General features: G+C 34.1%; 1 protein-coding gene across 2 annotated transcripts in view; it reads left to right on the top strand.

Moving 5' to 3' along the window:
- Positions 1 to 25,876, top strand: part of Vps50 (VPS50 subunit of EARP/GARPII complex) — a 116,354-nt gene that overhangs the window by 73,557 nt on the left and 16,921 nt on the right. The window contains exons 21-22 of one of the 2 annotated variants that reach the window (XM_046455189.2): positions 9,763 to 9,884; positions 18,247 to 18,327. In XM_046455189.2, the coding sequence (XP_046311145.1) occupies positions 9,763 to 9,884; positions 18,247 to 18,327 (203 nt within the window). The remainder of the gene's footprint in view (positions 1 to 9,762; positions 9,885 to 18,246; positions 18,328 to 25,876) is intronic. The other variant, XM_046455191.2, reaches the window with a different exon arrangement.

Consider the following 25,876-nt stretch of genomic DNA (forward strand, 5'->3'; position numbering starts at 1 on the left):
TGATTAAAAAAAAAATTATACCAGTTAAATTGGTTTGCTTTTGTTACTGAATAATTTTTACTTGAAGTTTTCATTGTATGATAACTGCAGTACTCCATGCAGCAAGAGATTTGAGATATCTCATATGTCAATGCTTTTCATTTTAAATGTTCCAAATAGTAGGATACTAATTTTAATGTTAGTTTTTTCATTAACAACTTGTTAAATCTTTGCATCTTCTAAATCTTTCTAAAATATTCCTGTTAATGGAAATGTAATAAAAATTATATAGTTGAGTTAGAGGTACATATAGGATGCTGATAGTACCATTTGCACATTTACACATTGTTTTTCTACTTAATTGTTTCATAGATCTTCACAGCCTTCCTTTCAGATAGGCAGAGTGAATAGTGATCCTCTGGTATTTTCAAATGCAAGAGTTTTACAAACTAAATGTTCAGATAATAGGAAGTATTGTTCTTATTGCAGATAAGACCTTTACTGATGATTTTATAAAAGGCAGACAATATGAAGAAATTCCTTTTTAAATATGCAGGTTTGAAGGTTATGTGGATTTTTTTAATGTCAGTGTTTAAATATCTTACATTCTCTCAGCCTTTATATTTCACATATAGGTCTGTACATTTGACAAATTAAGTTATAGAGTTGTCTTCTCACATTGCCATCTATACCATTCAGGAACTTTAGTGGTTTTCTGTTAAAAAAAAAAAAAATCAGTTTTCTATTTACAAAATTGGAATTTACCAGTGATCTTATTTGATTAATCTTAGCTTTGTTGAAATGGTCTGTGTTCTTTAATATAAATTCCAAATTTCATTAATGTTATGATGAAATGTACAAAATGCTTTAGTCCTGCTTTTTTTAGAGAAAATATGGAACAGTAATAATGAATTGAGAGGAAAAGAAATGGTATGCATTTTCATGGCACACAGAAAAATAACAGATTCTTAAAAGCTATTCTATAGCTAATTATTGTCAGGGAAATTATCTTTTCTTCTTTTGTCCAAGAGACCTAACTGAGCAGTATCATGAATAATTCTTGAGAATTTATAGAATCAGAATTGGAAGGGTGCTTGCTGAGAGGTCATCTGGTATAAGTTACCACAAAATAAGGTTTTCTTTCAATAATGTCTGTAATACATGATGGCCATCAAGCTTTTGTTTCATGACTCATAGTCTCTCAAAGCATATTATTTTGCAAGACTACTTATTTTTCTATTAGACCAATTTAATTGCTAGAAATCTCTTCCCTATGGTAAATCAAAGTTTGTCCCTTTCTAATTCTATAGTTAGTTTTGCCCTTCAAACACAAAGAGTGAGTCAGTGCTTTATTTCCTCCTGTTCTTTTATTTCATTACTGTCCAGGTGTGTGATGGTAGTGATCCTGTGTCTCCTTTCCTCATATCTCTCGTCCCCAATCCATTTTCAGACTCAGTGCACACAGTTCCTTGATCTGGTCCTCAGAGATGGAAATTCCAAACTTTTCTGAATCCTTATCATGCTCCTTAGCCTAGTTTACATTTAGAATTTTTAAGTGTCTGAACATAGTACTAAAAATGTAGTCTGTGTACTTTTGCTGATTATATTGAAGTAGCAAACAGCCCTGACACATCAGTAGCTTTCACCCACAGGGTGAAAAAAACTATGCTTCTGCGCATAAAGTCAAGGGAAGTGAGCAGGAATGTAAAATGTTCTTACAGGGAATGGGGAGAGCAGATAATTGGGGGAAATGATACAATTGGCCACATCTATGTAGTTGTTTGTATTTTTTAGCCTAGTTCAGAAGAGACTAGAGGTAGTTATGCTGCTTTTTAGTCTAAAAGGGTATATAGTCATTAGAATCGAATCAAATACAAGGCTAACAGATTGAGGACTAGGAGGATATCATGTTATGTTTAGATAAATGCAAGCATCAAATGCAGCTCTTAATTTCTCAGTAGGCATAAAGAATTTGAAAAAGGAAAGTATTCTGCTAATCTTGTTATATAAAAGGATTTTTTATCTTAGTTAATGGTAAAAAATATGTTCCTGATGCTAAATTCAAAAGGTACTACAGCATATTTGTATATAAGGATTATTGATTAACATAGTAGACATTGTTTTTTAACAATGGATTTATAGAAATTGAGAAAAGCCACATTCTATGGCCCTTGATATATCATGCTAGAAAGTAGGGCACAATCCTGAATTAAACCTTGCTTAGAAGAGAGAGTTTGACCATTTTAATTTTAACCGTCTGCACCACTGTGTGTTCTAGAGTTGTAATTTGGAACCAGTGTTAAGTGTGATCATTTAACTGGACCATCTTCTCTTTAGCACTAGCTTGAGGTGCTGCCTTTAGCCTCCACACCCCTTTCCACCCACTACACACATTGATGCCCTTCACTTTCTGTCTCCCTGGAATGTCTTTATCTTCATTTTGAAATAGGTTTATAAAGTATAATTTGAAGGGACCATTCACTCAGGGGTCTCCAGCTAGTAAAATGCACTCTTCTATCCCCTGTTGTTATTGCCCTGAGGAGCATGAAGATTCTAAAAGGCAAAGGCAGTGCCTCTTCTCACCAGTGGAGAAGTACAGTTATGTAAGTAAGATAAATTTTTGGTGCCCAGGAAGATGAATGGAATGATTATTGACTAGTTGGGAGACACATTGTAACGCATGGAAAGCATATTCAAAACATCATTTTCAAGTATTATTTACTAGGCAGATAATTAGAGAGATTAAACAAAAGAGTGTTTCTAGGGTCAGCCAGCTCCAGGTGGTATCTAAATCTGTTAGAAAGGCTCAGAGAACCTTTCCACCGGTGCTGAGGACTAATCAGAATGTGATCTTGTATAAAGAAAAAAATCCCATCAAGCCTGATAAGTGCCAGTGGAGCAGAGGAATTTGAAGTGTCAGCATTAAAATAGCTTTGGTATTCAAGATTCTTTCTCCTAGAGGCTACTGTTCCTTGACATCTCTGATAGGTCTAAGTGGGAGGAGATAGGTAGCCAAAGCTCAGGCTTATAACAACTTAATGCAAAAAAATGCTTTGGTAGCTAGAATATACACACTGGCACATACATCAGTACTTTAAAATGAAAGAAGATAAATTTGTGAGATTTTATAAATACAGGACAAGATTGATGAATTAGTTATGAGGAATCACTCTTAAATTTTATGTTTGTATAATTGACCACTTAACACGCCATAACGGAGAAAAAGAAAGAAGAGGAAAGCCAGGTTTGGGGAGCTGCTGATGGAATTAGATTTTGGACATATAGAGGTACCAAATGAGAAATAAGTAGAAATACTCTGTAGGTAAGGTAAGTTAGATAATTATTGAGTCATTGATTTAAATATTAAAACCATGTTAGTGGGTGAGTTTGCTTTGGCAGTAACTTTTAACCTTTTGGGCTCATAATTGTTTGGAAAGAAGCACTACCATCCCATAGTACATATAAGCAACTGAACAGGAGATAGCAAAGCAGAGAAACCTAGGGAACAACAGTGGATATGGATATATTGAAGGGGCAGAAAGCAAGAGAAACCAGTACAGGAGAATCTGAATGAATGGTAGAGAGACAGGAAAAAAATTAGGAGGTAAAGAAAAGATCTTGAAAACCAAAGGGTAAGAGCCTATCCAGAAGGAAGAAAAGCCGGCTTGATCAGTCTTTTTATAATGATTTAAGCCACTGATTCTCAAAATTGCAATGTGCATCAAAGTCACCTAGAGGACCTATAGGAATATAGTTTGCATCTAATTCAGTAGGTCTGAGGTTTAACCTGAGAAAACTTGTATTTTAACAACTTCTGGATGATGTTGATGAAATTGGGCCAGGGAACAAATTGAAAATCATTGATTTCTTTGTTTTCATAATTAGAATGTTAAACAATGTGTGCTTAAATAACAAGAAAATAATTCAAGTGGTTGTTTCTTTCGTTTTTTACAAATGTAAGTAATTATATCAATTGTTTTCAAAATAATGTATTTCAGATATTTGGATCAAGTTATAAAGTTCAGTGAAATCATAAGTGTAATATTATAAAATTGTGTCAATACTTTTTCATTTAAAAAATTTAAAACCTTGTTATAAGATTAAATTAAAAATTATTAGAGACTTTTCAGATGTGACATTTATAGAAAAAAATCTCTCACTCTTTAGGTTACATTTCAATATTGTATTAATATTATAATTACAGTAATAAGATAATGTTACTATAATTGTATATTTATTTTTTCAAGCAGTATTAAAATATTTTTGGTTTCTAGCTGTGTATAAACAACATTATGTTTTGAGAGGATGATCTAAAAAGTGCAATCCCTTAGTACATGTCATAAAAAAATGGTATTGGAGGTTTATGGAGCTAAGGTATAATAATAATAATAATAATCAAACAATAGAATAAAAATTGGCAGCCAAGCACTTAGGTAATATAATGGACCTGTTCATTTTTCACTTCAGTCTTCAGTAGCTTTTCTAAATTGCCAAGCTGGACTCTTTTCCTTCTTTTCCTTCATGCCTCATTTATATTGTTTCCAGTTTGCCTTTATATATATATATATATATATACATATGCTGTTACACCTTTATAAGTATTTATGTCCATTGATGATTTCTTGGAGTAGTGCAACGTAACAAGAATAATGAACATTTTTCCAGCTCAGTTTCTGTTTTTTGCTCTCGCCTCACCCGACTTTAAACTCCTAGAGATGAGACAAGAGTTGATCATTTTTTGCAGCATCTGTTTATAGCACTCAGCCAATTATTATTTTTTTTTTTTACTTTTGTAAGTTCCTAGTGTGAGTTGGACTGACAAACCTTAATTTTTAAAACCTTGACTGTTGGAGAAACCCCTTTTCCTCTCTTGTCACGTTGCTCAAACAGATTAAATTTCCCCACACTTCCAGTGCTTCTCTTCACCTGTGTATTCCCTCCTCCACTCAGGAGGCGCAGCCAGCTGACTCAAGAACCCAGAATTACTCTGGGCCACCTTCCCTGTGATAACCGCACTCCTTCTTATACCTCTTGCTGATGAGTTAGCTAAGGCAGCCCACTGTTCTTTCTTTCTCTGTGTCTAGTCCCTATCCATGCTGTTATTTGGTTGGTTTCTTTGCCAGTCTCTTTGTTGTCTCTTCCCCATCTGGACTTGGTTATGAGAGAGTTAAACAGTGTTGCCCCTGTGAAGTTTTTCCTCATATCTGTTTTAGGTTGGGTTCCCTTTTTGTAACATCCCATACTTCTCCCTGTTGAATTCATCATAATTATAGTTTTCTTTTGTTTTTGTTGTTGTTGTTGTTAGTTGTCAATGAACCTTTATTTATTTATATGTGGTGCTGAGAAATGAACCCAGTGCCTTACACATGCTAGGCAAGTGCTGTACCACTGTACTATGACCCCAGCCCCATAATTTTCTTAAGATAATAGTTGTAACTGCAGTTGCTTAGCTATGTATCTGTCATATGCTGTCTAAATGTTTCACACGTATTTTCTCATGAATTCTTCACAACATCCTTTTTACACAACAAATAACAGAAGTTCAGAGATAGAATTTGACTTTATGACACATCTGGTAAGTGGGAAAGTATAGGCTCGCTCATCCTAGAGCTAGTAAGTTCTTAACTTTCATGCTTCACTCTCAGTGGAGGAAATCATGAATATTAAATCTCATTCCTGAACAAAGCTAATTATTCATGGATCAGAAAGGATATCACACAGGCTGGTTGGAGGAAGGAAGGACCTCTTGCAGTGGATAATCTGGGAAGAGATGTCTGTCCTGGTTATCTGGGCTGGATGAGGTAACTCTCTTCAGTGAGCATCAGAACTACATCCTAAACTGCTGGATGCATATTTTAAACCAGGCAGGCTCACTTCAGCACTGTATATTTATATTTTTATCAAGGTAGTTTATCTCACAATAATAAGTCTACTAAGGAAGAACTTGTAAAGAAAAGCAAGAGACACTTGTCTCACTGCTTCCTGGAAACAGTGTGGAGGTTATTTTTGGGATCTGTTTTTCTTCCAGTTATTTCCCAGGAAAGGATGGTGAGAGGTAAATGTTTTGAATTCATATCAGTCTGAAAAACATCTTCATTCTGCTGTTTGGTTTGAATGACAGTTTATCTGTGGAAATTATTTTCTTTAGAACTTTGAAACTTCTAAGTATTCTAGTTGTTATATTATAGTTGAATTTCTTTCTACTCCCCCTGCCCCCGGCCCCATCTCTTTCTCTCTGAAAGCTTTTATTATTTTCTTTCCCCCTTGACATTCTCAAATTCTATGTTGATATGCTGGGTGTGAGTTCTTTTTTAATAAGTATGTTCAGTAGTTTGTGGGCTCTCAGTCTCAGGGCTCCTATGTTCCTTATGACTGATACTAGTATTTCTTTGATAATTGCCACCTATTTTATTTGTTCTCATTCTCTCTCACTGTCTCTCCTTTATTCAAGTGTTTAGTCTCTTAAATTGGTCCTTTTTGTCTTATTTTCTCTGATATTTTCTGTATTCTTGTTTTTTCTTGACCCTTTTTGGAAACTTCTTTGTGACCCTTTTATTTAATTTTTTTATTTTAAAAATGATATTTTTAATCTTTAAGAGCCATATTCTTTTTTTTAATATTCTAGTGGTATAGGGTATTATATAATTATCGCGTCTCTCTTCTTTAGCTTGAATTATTTTGCTTTCTCTGTGATCAGCTTCTCTTTTTACTCTCATGCTCCAGGTTTTCTTATGCACTTGACTATTTTTTAAAAATTTTTTATGTATATTTAAGATAAAGGCCTACATAGCTATTGTAGGTCTCTTCTTCTGTGTAATTAGATCTGTGTCTGAGCTGGCTCTTTCTCCTCAATAGGAATTCTGATTGGGTAGGTTTGGTGGCATAGGACAAGACTGGGGTACTTACTGGCAGTCTTTACTTTATGGTGAAAGAACCCCAAAATCCCAGAATGAGTTAGACTTTAGTCTCTGTTGCCAATATCCAATCTAAAAGCCTAAGCTTTTGTAATTTATTATGAAATTTTAAAGTTTGTTTATTTAATTTTTGTGTGTGCGTGAGGTTAGTTTGCTTTATATACTTTTTGAGAGAGGAGCCCTAAAGTCTTTTCTTCTCATTTTTTGTTTTTTGGTGGGGGTTGGGGGTAGCAGGGATTAAACTCAGGGGCACTCAACTACTGAGCCACATCCCTAGCCCTATTTTGTATCTTATTTAGAGACAGGATCTCACTGAGTTGCTGAGTTGCTTAGCGCCTCACTTTTGCTGAGACTGGCTTTGAACTCGTGATCCTCTTGCCTTGGCCTCCTGAGCTGCTGGGATTACAGGCATGTGCCACCATACCGGCTTGTTTTTGTTTTTGTCTGTGGGTAAATTGTAGCAGCCTATGCCTCTATCTGCTAGAGGGGGGCTAGGGCTAGGGCTGGGGCAATATAGACTGATGCTGTCAGTCCTACATGGGACCTGCCATTTCATCCTTTTCAGCCCCATTTTTTACTCTTACTATATCAACTTGATTCTAAGCAGTCACTCCTCTATGAGTAGCTTCCATGTCCTCTATGTCCTTGTTATGGTTAAATAGCTTCTTTATATTTTCCAACAACCTGTTCCTATCCATGGTCAGCCATCTAAAACAGGGTTTAACAAACTAGCATGTAGGCCAGAGTCGGGCTGGCTGCCTTTTCTGGTAAACAGAGTTTTATTAGGATACAATCATGCTCATGTCTTTACTCCCTTTCTGTGGCTGCTTGTCCTACAGTGGCAGGGCTAAGTAATCAAAGCAGAGAGCAGCAGAGCCACAGAGACTGTGTGGTATGCAGAGCCAGAAATATCTGTTTGGTTTTATACAGAAAGGATTTGCCAACCCCTGTTCTAGAAATGTTTTTAGATTTCTCCTTTTTTTCTGTCCTTGCCTTTTCATCCTCTTCTCAGATCTGAGCTCAATTCATTTTAAAATCCTCTAATTGAGTAAGATCTGAGAAGAACTGCTCTCTGCCTGTTTACTCCCTTGGCCTGAATAGACAATCTTCATTCTCATGCACTTTAATACACTGGCAGCCTCCTCCTTGATCACCACCTTCCAGGCATAACCTTGTAAGGTATGAGAGCAGCAGGGACTTTGTGTCCTTGTACCTTAACACAAAGCCAGATATGTAGAAAGTCTTCAAAAAGTGTTTGTTGAATGAATAAATATTATTTTTAAATTTTATTTTCACAGGGAATCATTTTTTTTATTTTGAATGTACATTTAAAATAGCCTTTACCAAAAAAGTTAAATAGCCTTTACTTATTCATAATTCATTTTCATATCTTTTCTCAAGATTAAGTATCTGAGCAATGATTTATCTTACTAGAAATGAAGAGGAATTGTGTATTCTGGATATGTATCAGCTCAGTTATTTGCATTCTACTTTGTCTATTTTTCTTGTACTGTTTAAAATATTTTTCTGTTTTTTTCTTCACAATGTTACATTGTTAAATGTGTTAACTAGTTGTAGTGTAGGTAACTATGTTTGTATTTGAGGAAATAATAGCATAATTATCCAGAATGTTCTAGGAGCATATCTTTCAAATATTTTAAAATGTTGATTATTTTTAAAATTTCAGAACACACAAACTAATTGGGAAAGATGACTCTAAAACAAAAGATTTATAAATAGGAATAAGACTGGAATATGAGTTGAAAGATCTTACTTTATTTTGATATGTACTTGTATTTGAGTTTCTCTTTATAACCATCTGTTACTTAGGATTGTCTGTCACATAAATTAAGACACATGTACTGAGGTAAAGAAATGGTTTTGATAGTAAATTTTTCATTTCTTCTACTGCAGTTAATGTATTTTCTTCTGAATTATGCTATCTTCAATAGTGCCAATTTAAAATTTATAACTACAAGTTATATGAAGTTGAGCTAGCACCTGAATTATTTGGAAATTAAGTAAATGGCCTGTTTAAAATTTAATTGTTTTAGAAGAAGGTATAGAATATTTTTAATAGATAGATTTCTTTCCCTATATTATGGAAGGGAACAAAATAAAATAGAATTAAGGACTTGTAGTTGTTCTTTGGTTCAGCCCATCTATCATGTACCCTTAAAATACAGTAGCAAGTTTATAAATATAGATATTTGGTTTAAATTTTTTTTCTTGTGACTATCTGATTATATGTTTAGAGAAAGAATAGAATATTGGCATCTCCCAAAGGAAGGAATGAGGAGCATATATTCTTGATACTTTGAGGGTATAAAGAAATGTTCTTTGTCTCTGACACAAGATTTCAGCAGGACTAGAGTTGAAAAGAAGGGAGAGTGGCTGTGTCCTCTTTTCTCTTGCCGTTTTACATCTGTTGTGTGTGTGTAAGATTATGAAAGCTCTTTTTCTTATGTATGTTGTATTTTACTTTATTACACTTAAACATTTCTAGAATTTCCTAGAAAAGAGGAACTATGTTGTTTGTAGAGCATCTTTTGAGGTAGAGTATGGGAGTTCTGTAAAAAATTGACAAAATTTGTAAAATATAATAATGGGTAGGTATCATTCATCAGTGCTGTCCAGTAGAACTTTCCAGTATGTTGGGACTGTTTATAATTTCTGCTGGTAATGTAGTAGCCACCAGCCACATGTGACCACTGAATACTTGAAACAAGGCTCATGTGACCAAGGAGGCAGTATTTCATTTTATTTAAATATTTGAGGATAATACTTTATTCTTTTTTATCATTATATTAGAATTATAAAGTATCAGGTATTTTATTTCATTTAATTTTGGACTTTTTTTTCATTTCAGGGAAATATATGCAGATGATGAACATTCTTAAGCCTATTGCCTTTGATGTTATCCATTTCATGTCTCAGCTATTTGATTATTACTTATATGCAATATATACCTTTTTTGGCCGGAATGATTCAGTAAGTCAACCTTTGGAGAGAAAATGCTTATTTTAAAATTTATTTATTTTTTAAATAAAAAATGTTTATTCTTATATAACATGACATTCTTAGATAACATTATTTTGAAGATTATGTTGGTTTCAAATTATTAATATCAGCTTTCTGTCTGCCTGTTTCCTTATTTAAATATTAATTTTAAGCTTTGATATGATAACCATATTGTATGCTATTCAAATTTTTGGCAGAAAAAATATAATATCTGTTTCTAATCTGGACATATTTCTCAATGAAACATGTTCAGGTTACTTTGTATATATTTACTACATATTCAATGAGACTTTTTAAATGTTGACTAACAACTTTAGCAGTTGGATAGGTAAACTTTTCTAATACATTTTAAAGGTAATAACAAGTATTTATTAAAATAATTGAAGTTTTGTTTAATTGAACCATCTGACTGCTAGAGGTAATGTTTCTTACATCTCCTTTTTGGGTTCCCAAAACTATTATTATTTTTCTACTCCTAGTGGAGTATTATTTTTCTACTCTTAAATGAGAATACCATGATATTTGAACAAATCTCATGCTTGGAAATTATTATGTGGTTGCATAGATGTTTGACAGTTTTCCGTTTAAGAACATCCCACTGGGTCATAGGGATATACCATAATAGCAACTTTTCTAATATCATGTTTCCTTTTCAAAAACATGTAAGTTTTAATGTATAATTAACATTCATCATATTAATATTCATATCCAATGATCACAAGTGTATCAAAGAGATGATCTTTTTATATAGGATTTGAATTTCCTATGTTCCTAATTTTGACAATTGTTCTTTAGAAAGAATGCTAATATAATGAGAGATAAAGTGTTGCTGCAGAATTTATGTTACTTAAAAATGAGTACTAATTATCACTGAATTTGGAAACTCACTAAATAAATGTTAACAGAGGAAGACATTATAGGGTTTTAGCTAAGTATCAGAAACTTTCAGTCTTCTACAGAGTCTTTACTCTGTCTTCCGAATTATTCCTCCAGACTAGTGCTGTCCTAGAGATTTTGCAGTAATTGGGAATGTTCTGTGTTTGCATTGCCCAGTGTGGTAGCTGCCTATGGCGTTTGAGTACTCAAAGTGTCACTGATGTGACTGAGGATCTGAATTCTTAATTGTATCTAATTTTAGTTAATTTATTTTTAGATAATAGCCACATGTGACTATTGACTACCATATTGTACAGAACAGTTTGGGACAATATTATTGATAAAATGTGCTACAATAGCATCATTTAAAATCTCTTGGCTATCTAATTGGTGTGGGACATGACTTTCCACCTTATTTTGTACTGGAGTGAATTTGTTTGCAGTGGGGCTCATTAGAACCTGAGAAGGTTGGTGGAGTGTTGTTAGGTGCTTAATGGAAAATATGTTGAATGCATTTTCAGTTATATAAGACTCAACACAAAGTAATTACATTGAAACAGATAACCGTTAGGAGATTTTAACAGTGGTATCTGCCCTTAGGTTATATTACGAATAGTTTGCTTTATGTGAGCCAATATAAAATATCTGTATGAGTAAGTATGCATGAGTAAATATAGCGTTTTCTGTTCCTCTTTCTTTCACTTATTTATTTATTTATTGTACTTGGGACTGAACTCAGGAGTGTTCTACCACTGAGCTACCTTCCCAGCCCTTATTTTTTTATTTTGTGACAGGGTCTTACTAAGTTGCTGAGGCTAGCCTCGAAATTACAGTCCTTCTGCCCTAGCCTCCTGGAATAGCGGGGTTACGGGTGTGCACTACTGTACCTGGTTTACTTGTACTTTTTAAGAACGGCCTTTTCCATTTTAGATTACATTTATTAATACTAACTTTTAGCTACAAAGTAAATATTGAAAATATGAACATTTTCAAACAGAATAGCTTAAAATTTGAACCTACTATTTTTGATTCTGCAAAATTAAAAAAAAAATACTCAAGCAATGACTGAATCTTTATGAAAGGGTTTTTTCTGAACAAATTTATAAAAATAAATAGTCCATTTCCCTCCTCTGCCTGTATTTTGCTTTATTAGTTTTTGTTGGTTTGTTTTATTTTGTTTTCTTTGTCAGATTATATTCTTCTTAACTATTTTAAATCACTTTTGGAGGAAGACAATCTCTAAATGAAAAACACAAGTTAGCACATGTATGCATACAATGTTGAAGAATAGTTTTGATTTCTTAAGAGAATAAGCTTTTCAAGCCCATTCCTAGAAATTCCCATATTTATAAAAACAACTACATACTCCAGATTGCCTCCAAATAACATTCACTAAATTGCTTTATTAACTGTTAAGTTTTCATTGGTAGGAAAGGAGTGAAAGAATCAGATGGTAGGTGGAATAGAAAGAACAAGTATGTACTTGCACTTGCTTCTCTCCCAGAAGAAAGGGACTACTGTGAGTGAATTTAGTTGGATGCTCCTTGAGGAATTATAAGCATATTTTCCTGGGTGTTCTGGTTTTTAGAAAATCATTGGCGGTAGGTGGGGGGCACTGCATGCATTAATCCAGAGATTTCCTCCTGTTGACACTAATTCTTCCAGAAGCTCTGGCTCCTCACTGAACTACACCATGCTTTATTTTATATCTAATCCATTAAATTCTGTTGTAATAATGTCACTCTTAGTATTTCTTCATCTTGCCTTGCCTCAGGCTTTCCATTCTTCTCTTGAGTTACATTTTCCTTGGTCTTAACTGTGCTCTTATGAAGACCAGTCATTTTGTAGCTTACCTTCACACACTACTAAGCACAAAGTGGAAAATAGGTGCCCAGGGCTCAGTGTACTAATGATTTGCTTTTCAAGTAGGTGTTAGGAGGGTTCTTGACAACAGTTTGTAAGCCTGAATAAATTTAATTACCTTTTATTAATAAAACTGTTTCCCTGTAGAGTAGTCTGTGATTGACTATTTAAACTTCAAGGAAATTATTTCACTTCCAGGTATGAGAGACTGAGACCTTACTGGATGATATTTTCTATAGAAAATAACTATAAAAACCTGGATGTTATTCAAAAGCCAATTGTTTGAGCATTCTGGAGAGTAAGCAAAAGAAGCAAATAGACTGGTGGGGAGTTCATGTTAATGTAAAGGGAGGAGAAAGGGGAGCTATATGAATAAACCCCATGCCTATGGCTTTTACCCAGGGCTTAGTGAAGTCCATGTGGCACATAAGTGGAGATAAGCCTGAGAAACCCTGCATCTTCACTGCACTTGGTGACTAGAAAAGTAGATCCAGGAAACCAGGGATACTGTTAAGAGTGGAGGAAACTGAGAAGGGAAGTAGCTATAGAAGAGATGATTACATTCACCTTACTTATATTTGACTAATCCATGAACCATTGTTTTTGTAGAACAGAGTAACTACAACCTACTCAAAGAAAAAGATCTGAATAGATGGGCTGGAGTTGTAGCTCAGTGGTGGAATGCTGGCCTAGCACATGTAAGGCAGTGGGTTCGAACCTCAGCACTACATAAAAAAATAAATAAAACATACTGTGTCCATCTACAACTAAAAATATATTTTTAAAAATGATCTGAACAGAAACAAAGCTGCTGCGTAAGACAGTTTATAGTTAAGCCCAGCCAAGAAAATCACATACTGAAAATAAAGGAAATATTAATTATGGGAGAAGAAAAAACAAAGTCTAGAATATTCAGATGCATAAATCAAAAAAGTGGAGCAGATAGTTAAGTAAAATCTAACTAAATAAAAAAAATCTAATCTGATGCCAAGATATTAGAATTAAGAAAGGCTTAATGTCAGTGAAGTACGACTTTGACTGTCTTTAATGAAGTAAAAAAGAACATGTTTTAAATGCATGAGCAAGTCAGCAGAGAATTAAGTTCTAATAGTGACAGTAATAAAAAAAAAATAAAAGTGACATCTTAGAGCTGAAAATACAATTTCAAAAAATGGAAAAAAAATGATGAATGTACTTAATAACTAAATAGACATGAAAGAAGACATGTGAACTTGAAGAGAAGTCAATAGATATTATTCCAAGTAAGAATATAAAGAATTATTGGGAAGTAGAAATCTACATATAATGGTAGATACAGATCCAACTAATGATTTCATCTCATGTTAATAGACCAGACATTTAATCTGTCTGATTGGACAGATTAAAAACAAAGCCCTCACTTAAAAATAATAACATACCTTAAATGTTAAAATGAAAAAAAAGCCCACATAGGTTAAAAACAAATGGATAGAAAAAGATATGCCATATAAATATCAAGCATAAAAAAGCTTTAGTGAATATATTAATCTCAGGTAAACTAGATCTGCAGATAAAATGTATTATCAGAGTAATAATGATATAAGCATCAATTCAAGAAAAATATGATGATATAAATGTGAAGCACCTGATAACAGCTTCAAAATAGATAAAACAATAATTGATAGAATTAAAGGGAAAATAAAATTCAACCATAGCTGGAGATTTTAAGAGCAAACAATAACTAATATAGTAAAATAGACAAAATCAGCAAATACTTAGATTTGAACAGTATCATCAACCATAATGACTTAATTGATACATGTGGGACAACATATCAAACTGACAGAAAAATGACAGGATAAATATTCTTTTCCAGTGCCTATGAAAGTAGATTTTACAAAAGTAGATAAAAGTATCTACTTTTATCAAGGTAGATCATATTCTGGGCCATAGACATATCCTAATATTTTTTTTTAAATTGAAACAATGCATAGCATGTTATTCAATGACAATGAGTTAAGTTAGAAATCCATAACAATAAGATAACTAGGGCTGGAGATGTAGCTCAGAGGTACAGTGCTTGCCTATGTGCACAAGGCCTTGGGCAATCCCAAGCATATCGCATCTCTCTCTCTCTCTCTCTCTCTCTCTCTCTCTTTCACACACACACACACACACTTCTAAATATTTCAAAATTAAACAGCACACTTTCAAATAATTGGGGCAAAGAAAGAATCACATGAGAAAATGTTTTGAGCCAAATAATAATGAAAACACAACATAGGTGGGATGCACCTATGTGCAGAGGAAAAGTATGTAGTTTTTAAAATGCTGATACCAGAAAAGAACATCTCAAGTTAATGTTCACAATTTCCACCTTAGGAAGCTAGAAAAAGAAGTACAAATTAAACCCAAAAAGAGCAGGAAGAAGAGAGAAATAGTAAAGGTAAAAGAAGAAATTGAAAACAAAAGCAATAGGGGAAAAAAACCAAAAATTGGTTCTTATAAGATATGAATAAAATTGATAAAATGCTAATTATACTGATAAGGAAAAATTAACAGATAAGGGAAATTGTCAGTAGCAAAAATGAAATGGAGAGCATCACTACAGATGCTTAAACGGACTATAGGAAATATTTTGAACAATATTATGCCAATAAATTTTCCAAACTAGATGAAATGAATTAATTCCTTGGCAAACTTGAATTATAAAAATTGACCTAACAAGTAGAAAACTTGAGCAGTTCTTTTTCATTTAGATAAATTTAAATTTATAAATAAAAAGCTTCAAAAAGTATTAACACTACATAATATGCCAAAGAATAGAGGAAAAGGGGTTTGACGATTTGTTTTGTGACACCAGTATTACCTTCATTCCTAAAACAGATGATGACACCACAGAGATACTGGATAACAGTCCAGTATCTCTTATGTACATACATTTTAAGAAATCCTTAAGGTTTTAGAAAATTGATTCATGATCAAGTGGTATTTATCTTGAGACTACAGAATTGATTTAACAGCCTAAAATCCTATCCCAGAATCAGTGTATCTCACCAATTAATATTCTTCAAAAGAAAAACTCGTGACTTTAAATATTTTTAAAAGCATTTGACAATTTTGTGATTTAAAAACTCAGGAAACTAGTTAGAGCAGAGAATTTCCTTAACCAAATTATGGGCCTCCATAAAACAGTTAATGTGATATTCAGTCTCAATGTTTTCACTGTTTATAAAACTCAAATAAGATCCAAAACCGTGAAACTTACATTTAAAAAAAATACTAAAACTAAAAAACAACATAGGAAAAAAATCTCTGGCAATTTAGTTGGGCATATGCTGCTTTAAAAAGACATGAATCATAAAGGGAAGTATTGATAAAGGACTTCATGAGTAGCAACTTTTGCTTTTTGAAAGACAGAAATACAAAAAGGCAAGTCAGACTAGGAGAAAATCTTGCAAACCATATTGAGAACAGGCATGTTTCCACAATGTATAAACAGCTTTTGGGACTCCATAAGAAAATAAGGAATCCAGTATAAAAATGGGCAAAAAAAATTGATCAAATATATCACAAAAGAAGACATGTGAAAAGGTGTTCTACATCACTGGTCATCAGAAATGCAGTGCTACTGCATATCTACTGGAATGGCTAATTGAAAGAACATCACAGATTGTTAAAATTGTGCATGTTTTAGTCTGCTGAGGCTGCCATAGCAAAATAATCATAGACTGAGCAACATTAAAAACAAATTTATTTCTCACAGTTCTGGAGGCTGAAGAAGCAAGATCACAGTACCAGCCAATTTAGTTCCCAAGGACTCTCTTCCTAGCTTATAGAGAGCTGCTTTCTCATCGTGTTATAATTTGGCCTTTCCTCTGCTCATTTGGTGGGGAGAGTAAGCTCTCAGTTGACTCTTCTTTATAAGACACTAATCCCATTGTACCAGGGTTTCAACCTCCTGAACTCATCTAACCCTGATTATCTCCAAATAGCATCACATTATGAGCCATAGCTTTACCATGAATTTGGGAAGTACAAACATTAAGTTCATGACATGGAGCAACTAAAATTCATATACATTGCTTGTGGAAATGAAAAAGTTCTGGTTACTTTAGAAAACAGTATGGCAATATCTGATAAAGTTAAAAATATTAACCAGAAATTACACTTATGAGTATTTACCCAAAAGAACTAAAAATAATATATGTCCAGGTAAAGACTGACATCTCAGTGCAAATTCACTGAGGCATTATACAAATAGGCCAAACTGGAACCCAAATTTTTAGAGACTGGTGAATAAGCAAACAGATTTGCTGTCTATCTATATTATTAAATATTAAACAAGTGCAAAATACTAACGGAACGGACTCATAGCACAATTGAATCCTAAAAGCATGCTGATAAAAGAAGCTAAACTAAAGATAGCACACTATGATTCCATTTATTTGAGATTTTAGAAAAGGCTAAAATTTTAGTGACAGAAAGCTGATCAAAGGTTAAGGATGTGGGGAGAAAATAAGTGCAGACAGCATGAGCACATTCTCAAAAGAGGAGAGAATTCTATATTTCGATTGTGAGCTGGTTGCAAGACTGTAACAACTACCAAAATTTGTCAAACTGTATACTTAAAACCAATTAATTTATATATAAAAGTACCTTAATGAAAAGGGAAGAAAAATGAATTAATGAGGTGTATAAAACCTAGAAAAAATAAAATTATTAAAATTAGCAATTAGTTCCTGTTTTACTATATAGTGTCATCACATTAGCTATTTTAGCTTGGGACTTTTTGACATGTGTAAATTTCTCGTTCTTGGATTGGAGAAGAAGAGTATTAATAAGTGTGTATGCATGCTCGTGGGTATGGGTATATATTCACAGTTATACATGTATCTATGAATATACTAATGGAAATATATATTTTATAGCTTACTATTAATAATTAATGTTTCTAATTTATTGGCTCAGAGAACATTTTAACTTTTTTTCCAAATATCTAGGTGTCTATGATTATCTCTCAAATTTATTTTCATCATTTGAATTATCACACCAAGAACTGACTCACTGGCTTTTCATGTCTTAAGTATCAAGTCACTCTTCTCATTTATTCTCTTGTGTCAATGTTTTTGTAAGTGCTTTGGCTTTGTGATAATGAGTAGAATTCTATACTGTGAAATGTTTACTAAGCCTAAGAAAATTTGATTAATTTTTGAATGAGGATTTAGGCTGTCTTTAATTTGTATAAGAAAAATAAATTAGTAACATTCTGCATTTTCCTTTTAGATAAATATACAGCAGCAAACCTTAACTACAATAGAGGATGCTCTCTTTAAGTATCTAAAACCTTAAGCTTTGTAACTAAAGCTAATAACTTGTGGGAAAGAAATTCTCCTGCTAATTCATAAGATTGCTCATGAGTAAATTGTGCTTTGATTCCCTTAAGGGCTAAGGTTTGACTTCTTTCCTTGATGTGCTAGAATTTTTTAATGCCTTTTGGAAACCCTCTGAAGGCTAACTAATTGGAAACTCATCAAATACTTTGGTTAATTTTAAGATGCATCATTTGCAAAATCATCTCTAGAGTGATATAACTATGCCTTTTTTTTTTAAGTTGGAATCAACAGGACTTGGTCTTAGTAGTAGTAGATTAAGAACAACTCTCAACAGAATACAAGAAAGCCTTATTGATTTGGTAAGTAACTAGAATTAATTCCTTTGTTATATAGAGTAGAAGTCAATCATCTAATCAACTATATATAAATGTGTGTTTTTATGTATTATGAAGTACCTGAACTCTTTAGTATTATGCTAAATGCATATAGAAAGTAAAACAGAGATTGCTTATAGTCTGGCATATGTTTGTGGTTGGGGCACTGGTACATGCTGAGAAGCTTTGTTTTAGACAGAGTCTTAGATCACTGTATAAATAGTTTTTAAATTCAGGAAGAAAGTTTGGTTTTAGTTTTCTATGTAGTAGGAGCCCAGTTCTTGACAATTGAATCCTAAAATTGCATCCATGATGAAATGCATGCTTCAAGAAGATGGGTTAGATGGCAACACAAAGGGGACCCTCTGTAGTTTTTAAGCTAACACAACATTTAAAATTTTTTAAAAAAATCTGAGTAATATTCAATAAAAGAGAATAAAATCATGGCATTTGCAGGTACATGGATGGAGTTAGAGAAGATAATGCTAAGTTAGCCAATCCTCAAAAAACAAATGCCAAATTTTTTTTTGATATAAGGAGGCTGATTCATAGTGGGATAGGGAGAGGGAGCATGGGAGGAATAGAGGAACTCTAGATAGGGCAGAGGGGTTGGAGGGGAAGGTGGGGACATGGGGTTATAAATGATGGTGGAATGTGATGATCATTATTATCCTAAGTACATGTATAAAGACACGAATTGGTGTGAATATACTTTGTATAAAATCAGAGATATGAAAAATTGTGCTCTATATATGTAATAAGAATTGTAATGTGTCTGCTGTCATATGTAAGTTAAAAAAAAAAATCTTTTTCTTGTGGTTGGTCACCATGGTCAGAAATTTATGTGTTTCAGGATGTTTCTCTGTGTCTACATTAACCCCAGGCTTCTCTGAATTTTTCTTCATTCTTTCAACCAACCCCAAACAAGCAATCATTTTCTTTTTCTTAAATTCTATATTATGTGCATACTTCTATTATTGGAAGTTTTTTATAAATCAAATGTAATAATTCTTATAAGAAATATTTATTGAAATAATTATTATATGCCAGGCATAGTTATGATGCTAAGAAAGCATCAGTGCATAGAGATAATTCCTATCTTCTTTAGAACTTGTATTTTATTGGAGCAGAGACAAAAAACTATATATAATATAGTGAAACAGGCTGATAACTGCTAAGATGAAAATGAAGCAGAGTGTTGGGTGGTGATCTTTAGCAGAGATGTGGAAAATGTGAGAAGTGTGTTTTGATACCTTAGGTGAACAGAGTGAAACAGAAGAAAATAAGCAGTGAACTTCTCCTTGATCATTTGGAGATGTTTTGACCCAGTAAATCCTGTACTTCTTTTCTTTTCTCTTCCTTCCTTCCTTCCTTCCGTCCTTCCTTCTGCCCCTTCCCCTCCCCCTCCCCTTCTCCCTCCTCCTCCTCCTCCTTCTTCTTTTTTTTTTAAATGCAGTTGCCCCTCAATATCTGGGACATTGGTTCCAGGAGGCACTGCAGTGCCTCCAGGAGCACAGTCCAGATGTGCAAGTCCCTTGTATAAATGGCATCATATTTGCATATGACCTACTTTAATCATCTCTAGATTACTTAAAATGCCTAATACCATCGAAATGCTATGTAAATAGTTATACTATATTATTTAGGTAATAACAAGGAAAAATCCTATTCATATTCAGTACTGATACTTCTTTAAAAAAAAAATAGTTTTGATCTACAGTTGGTTGAATCCACAGATGTGGAACCCATGAATGTGGAGGCTGAGTTTAAGTCATGGTACTTACCTTGGCATATAGCATTTCTTCAGTATATGTTCATGGAGTAGACGAATAAACTCAGATCCCTAGGTTTCATATTTCCTAACTTAATTTGGCTTTTCCCCCTGGCTTTGCTATCTATTTAATCTTAAATCTTCATTCAAATCAAGGATCCTTGTTTGACCAGACAAGCCCCCTCCCTTTATTAACCCATCCTACCCCCATCCTGCAAAAGCCTTCGTTTTGTGAACTCTGTTGGCTTTCAAATATGTTGGAACTTTTCTTTGTTTCATTTTGGATTCTCTTTGTTTGATTCTTAGCATGACCTTAGTCATCCAGTCTTATTCTACAGATCTTAGTCCACAGCCTAAGTTTTTCTTGTTTTCTCGAGAAACAAGCTAAGGGAGTTATGGGTATAGCTCAACAGTAGAGCACCTGCCCACCACGTGTGAGGTCCAGGGTTCAGTCCCCAGCACTGGAATTTTTTTAAAAAGGGAAAGAATGCCAAGATGGGCTGAAATTCACCATTGGAGTCTGGCAGTTTCTCTGTCATCTCTGTAGTTAATAGATTATGATTATCAACCATAGTTTCAGATTTGTTTGTAATTTCCCACATAGATATACAGTGAAATGGCCTGACCAAGTAAGTAAGCAGTGGTACTAAACTAGCTCTTCTTTGAGATGAGCTGCCACTCATCTGTCAGCCTAATAATAAATATCTATGGTATCTGCCTAACTTCTGTGATCTTTGGATAAGTTTTTTCCTGAACTTGTCTAATTGTCAAATTTAGAGATGTGTATTTAAAAGCTAACTGTGCTTTCCCTTGCCCAATAAATAAGTAAATTTGCCTGTTTTTACTTTTTCCTTGGTCACATTATCTTCTTAGCATATCCTTTCTTAAAGTCTTTATTATTACCATGTCTGGAATCAAAAGATCGCCTGTTGAATGAGAAGACCATGTAAGCAGGTGTTCCTCCTTCAGTTTGTAAAGACCACTGCCCTTTGAAAGGGTCTCTGCAGTGTCCTGATCCCTCTGAAGTATAATACAGTACAATACAAGTTTTCCTGAAAATTTTCATTAGTTTTCCATTTTTTTTCCTGTTAGTTTCTGTCTTTTCATACTGAAAAGCATTGGTTTATTATTTTAGAAAATCTATTTATCATTTATTAGACTTTGTTCTCAGGTTTTTTTAAGTTGACATATTTTCTCACTTCATTAATTTACATATAAAATGACAGAGAACATTAATTGGTTTCTTGATGTTCAGTATATTCTTTGTGTAGTAAAATAGTTTATAGCCTAATTAACCTGGATTCAGCTAGATGGAAGTAATATTTTATTTTTATTTTTCTCTTACCTGTCAGTTGAAATCTTAATAAATAATTTTTTCATAATGTAATTTTTCTCCATAATATCTTCTAAATTTTTGCTTTTCTCTAAACTGTTAAAGGCAAATTGAATCATCATGATTTTAAAAATGACACCTAAAATAATTTATTATTTAAATTCCATGTAAAATAATAAAATTTGTTTGACACATCAAAGAAAAGTCTAAGAAAAGAAGTTTGATAGAAGAAAAGTAGGAAAGGAAGCTGATGTTGGTGATAATGGTACCAGAAATGAGGGAATTTTTAATCTTCTGTTTGGTGATGCTAACTAAATTGTTTGCTTTAAGACCTGTGACAGCTTTGAATTTTAATAATAAAAATGTATATTAAATTTTTTCAGAAAAGTCTGTAAGTATGAATTCTCTTTGTAGTCATAAATGAATGGCAGGAAAGGCTAAAAAACCAAAATGTGACTTTCATTGTGAAAATAAAGATTAAGATTTTATTTCTGAGTCTTCGAGGACTTTATACCAGTCTAATATGTAAAGTCTTCCTTTACATATTAGACTGGTATAAACTGAAACAATAATCCAGTTTAGGAGCTTTTCCATTTAAAGTGCACAATAAGCGCATGCCATTTATTTATGTCAGTCTGACATTTTTGTGACTCTCTTGCTCTCTTCAAGCATATTACTTGAAATGTAAACACAGACCTTTAACCTTTAAGCAGATGATTACCATAATTTTTATGCCTAAAATGCCACTGACAACTGGGAACAAAGGAAGCCATTTAATCAAAACCTTTGTGATTAGGTGGGAGCAATCTCAGTCATTTCTGAATGTTTGCAAAAAAGCTGTTCAAGCAGAAGGGGAATTCAACATGCTTATGTTGAAGGTGCTAGATAGATAAGTGGAAGTACTTAGATAAAAGTAGTTAGATAGAAGTATAGAAGTAGTTAGATATATGCTTTTGGCCCCTTCTGTCATGGTGGAGTTGATCTGCATTTCCCTCAGGGTACAGTAGCCCTTCTCCATTATGGCTATCACTGCCTAGCAACACTTCCTTTGCTGTATCCCAAATTACATATATAGTTAGTAACTAAATTCAAAGAAACTTTCAGTTTTATAAATATGTTGTATGTATAGTGATGTCTAATCATAAAAGAATGAAATTCAAAAGTAATTCTGCAGTTAAAAATTTATGGTGTTTGTGATGATCCTTGAGCTATTAATAGACTTAGAGCTTATACAGAATTGTCAGGAAGATCATGTCAGATCTAGTGTAATTATAAAATATTTCAAAAGCGAGAGTGTTGAGTGCTTAGAAGATTTTGTTATGCTATTGGAGTATAATACTTAAGCTTGTTATGGCATAGCTAAATCTGCCTTCTGGAACTATTTTCTGTTAATATTATTTCCTCATTGTGTCACTTTGGCTCCCCTAATCATCTTGCCCAAGTGAAATATCTCAATCTCCAGCTTCTTTTTTGGTTTTTAATGTTTCAAGGTTTCAGATCTTCTCATTGTTCTTTGATTTGTCCTTCAATAGACATTTACAACTCTGAGCTGAGAAGAAAATACTGAGTGCTTTAAGAGGTGCTGGAGATTCATAAAAGGGGAAGGAGTCACGTGAGAGGGTGAAAGATGGGACACATAGGCGAATAGTCTGTTTATTCATTCAACAAATACATACTGTGTGCTTAGGTACTCAGTGGTAGGCTGATGATCCATTTAGTGGAGGAAGCAGATAAGGAATAACTGAATATCTAATTTAATGTCAGATTGTGTCGGGAGCTATGAAAAACTAGGTAAGAAGGATGGAAAGAAAAGAGAAAAGTTACAGTTTTATTTGGGCAGAAGAAGACAACTCTAAGAAGATAACATTGAAGCAGATCCTTGAAGAACATTGGGAAGTTAGACACCCAGATAAGACCCCACTTGTTCAACAGGAGTTAAAGATTTAATCACAGGGGTAAGATGGAAACCAGACAAAACTCTTGACCCATGTGGAACTTATTTTCTAGTAGGGAGAGCATCTTTTGGGAAACAGTTGGAAAAACAGGAAATGCAAAGGCCCTGGAGTGGGAGCATGCTTGGCCTCTTCCAGGAACATCAGAGAAGCCCATGTGATTGGAAAAGAGTAAAAGGCAAGATCATCAGTGATAGATGAGACCAGAGAGATAACCAGGGACTAGATCATGCATTTTACTCTAAGAAAAACAGGAAGCCATTGAAGAAATTTAAGCACAAGAGTTGATATGATGTGCCTAATTATTTAAAAGAGAATTATTTGGGCTGCTGTGTATAACAGTTTAGGAGAAAGATGAGGTGGTCTGTCCTAAAGAGTTAGCGGAAAAAGTAGTGAGGGATGGTAGGATTCTGGGTCTGTAGACTCACTGAAATTCATTGATTAGAAGTGGGGTATAAGATTGAAAAGAATCAAGGATGATACTTAACTTGTAGATGTCAGAAATTACCATTACTAGAGGTAGATAAGACTTTTAGGAGGGATGCATTGGAAAAAGATATCAAGAATTCAGTTTCAAATATCAAATGTACTAAAGGTAAGAGAGTTTGGGGCCAGGTATGTGAGTTTCGTAGTCATTGGAGGGAGATGGCATAAAACTATGGGACTGAATGAAGTCATCAATGAGAATGTAAATGGAATTCTGAGGACTGAACTGAGGGTACTCCAGTATTTAAAGTTCAGGGAGATTGACAAATGGCCAGTGGAAAAGGAGAAAAAAACAGCAAGGTGTGATGTTCTGGAAACTATGTGAAGAAAGTTTTTCAAAATCAGCTGTCTAGGATGCTGCAGATCAGTTTGAGTATTCAGGGTTGACTGTTGGGTTTGAAGAGACTACCAGGGAACCTTGAGGACAGTTTCTTTGAAGAGGGACAGAAGAAAACCTGCTTGGAATAGGTTTGAAAGAGAAGAGATGGGGAAGACTGTTATATTATTGTTGTTATTATCTTAGTTAACTGAGCTAATGGAGGGCTTGCTCATTCCAGAAGGCATGCCTAGTTAGGTCTTAAGGTACAAAAATAACAAAAGTTGTCCTCACCCTCCAAAATCTCTCCATGAGGTGGAGAGTCAGCAAACAGTCACTAATGTACCTTTTAAACTCGTGTCTGTCTGGGTGGTGGAAACATGAGTAAGATATTCTTTGGAGACTGAGAAAGTTATAGAAAGGAGGTGGCTCTTTAAAAATGAGGAGGAAAGAACTAGGCAAATGAGGCAGGGAGAGCTGGTAAGACAGGCGGTTCAGTCAGCCAGGGATGGCAAGTAGCTAGTATGATTAGACCTTAGGGATATGTGGACCACCTCAAATGAGGCTGGCAAGGTGGCTGTCATCAGTAATACCATGATAATGTGTTCAAACTCTTTTGCTGTAAGGAATGAATTTAGGCTTCCAAATCAGGGAAGTAACAAGACCACATTTCTATTTTATAAATATCTCATCAATATTCTAGAAAAATAAGCCAGTTAACTGTGTGGAGACTAGACTAGAAACAGGAGATGCACAGACAGCTCTATATTCAGGGGCTTATTGTTACAGTTTTTATTGTTTGTTTTGTTTTCTCCCCAAACTAGTTTTTAAATTTTGCACACAGAACAATTGTACATATTTGCAGGGTACAGTGAGATGTAAATTCAGTGTACATCATGTAGTAATAAAATTAGGGTATTTAGCTTATTCATCACTTCATAACAGTTGTCCTTCCCTGGTAGTGAGAATATCCAACGTCCTTTCTTCTTGCTGTTTTGAAACATTCAGCACAATAGAATTAACCATAGTCACACATTAACCATAGTCTACAGTTGTGCAGTAGAATACCAGAACTTACTCCTGTAAATTTACAACTGTAAATCTGTATATTTGTATCTATTGGCCAATCTGTACCTCTCTATGCCCTTTTCCCTCCTTTCCCCAGTCAATGGCAGCCAGTCTTCTACTCTCTACTTCTTTAAATTCCACGTATGATTGAGATCACGTGGTACTTGCCTTTGTGTGCATGTCTTTTTTGACTTAATGTAGTGTTCTCCAGGTTTCTCCAGGTTGTCACAAATGAGAGGATTCATTCTTTATAACTTGAATAGTAAGTATTTCATTGTGTATATGTATCACATTTTCTTTGTTCATCCATTGCCGCAGTCTGGCTGGGCACAATTCAGGAGCCACTTGTCAAAAGAAATGAACTATTTTTAGAACCACACACGCCAAACAAAACAGCTCCTCAGGAAAACCTTCAGAGCCCAACTGCCACCACCGGCTTCCCACAAGCCTCTCCCCCTCCCCCACTCCTCCTGCCCTTGAGGCTAATTGGCTGGGTTGTGGGCAGAGCCAAAAAAAAGTCCCCCAATGAGCAGCTCCATGGTCTGAAAGGGCAGAGAAACAGCCCAATGAGCATCACCGCAGAGGAGCCAATCAGTTGGCAGCTAGAA

The sequence above is a fragment of the Marmota monax genome, unplaced genomic scaffold (assembly GCF_021218885.2).
Source record: "Marmota monax isolate L192 unplaced genomic scaffold, Marmota_monax_Labrador192_F-V1.1 WCK01_AAM20220418_F8-fsc00264, whole genome shotgun sequence".
In the NCBI taxonomy this organism is placed as follows: Eukaryota; Metazoa; Chordata; class Mammalia; order Rodentia; family Sciuridae; genus Marmota; species Marmota monax.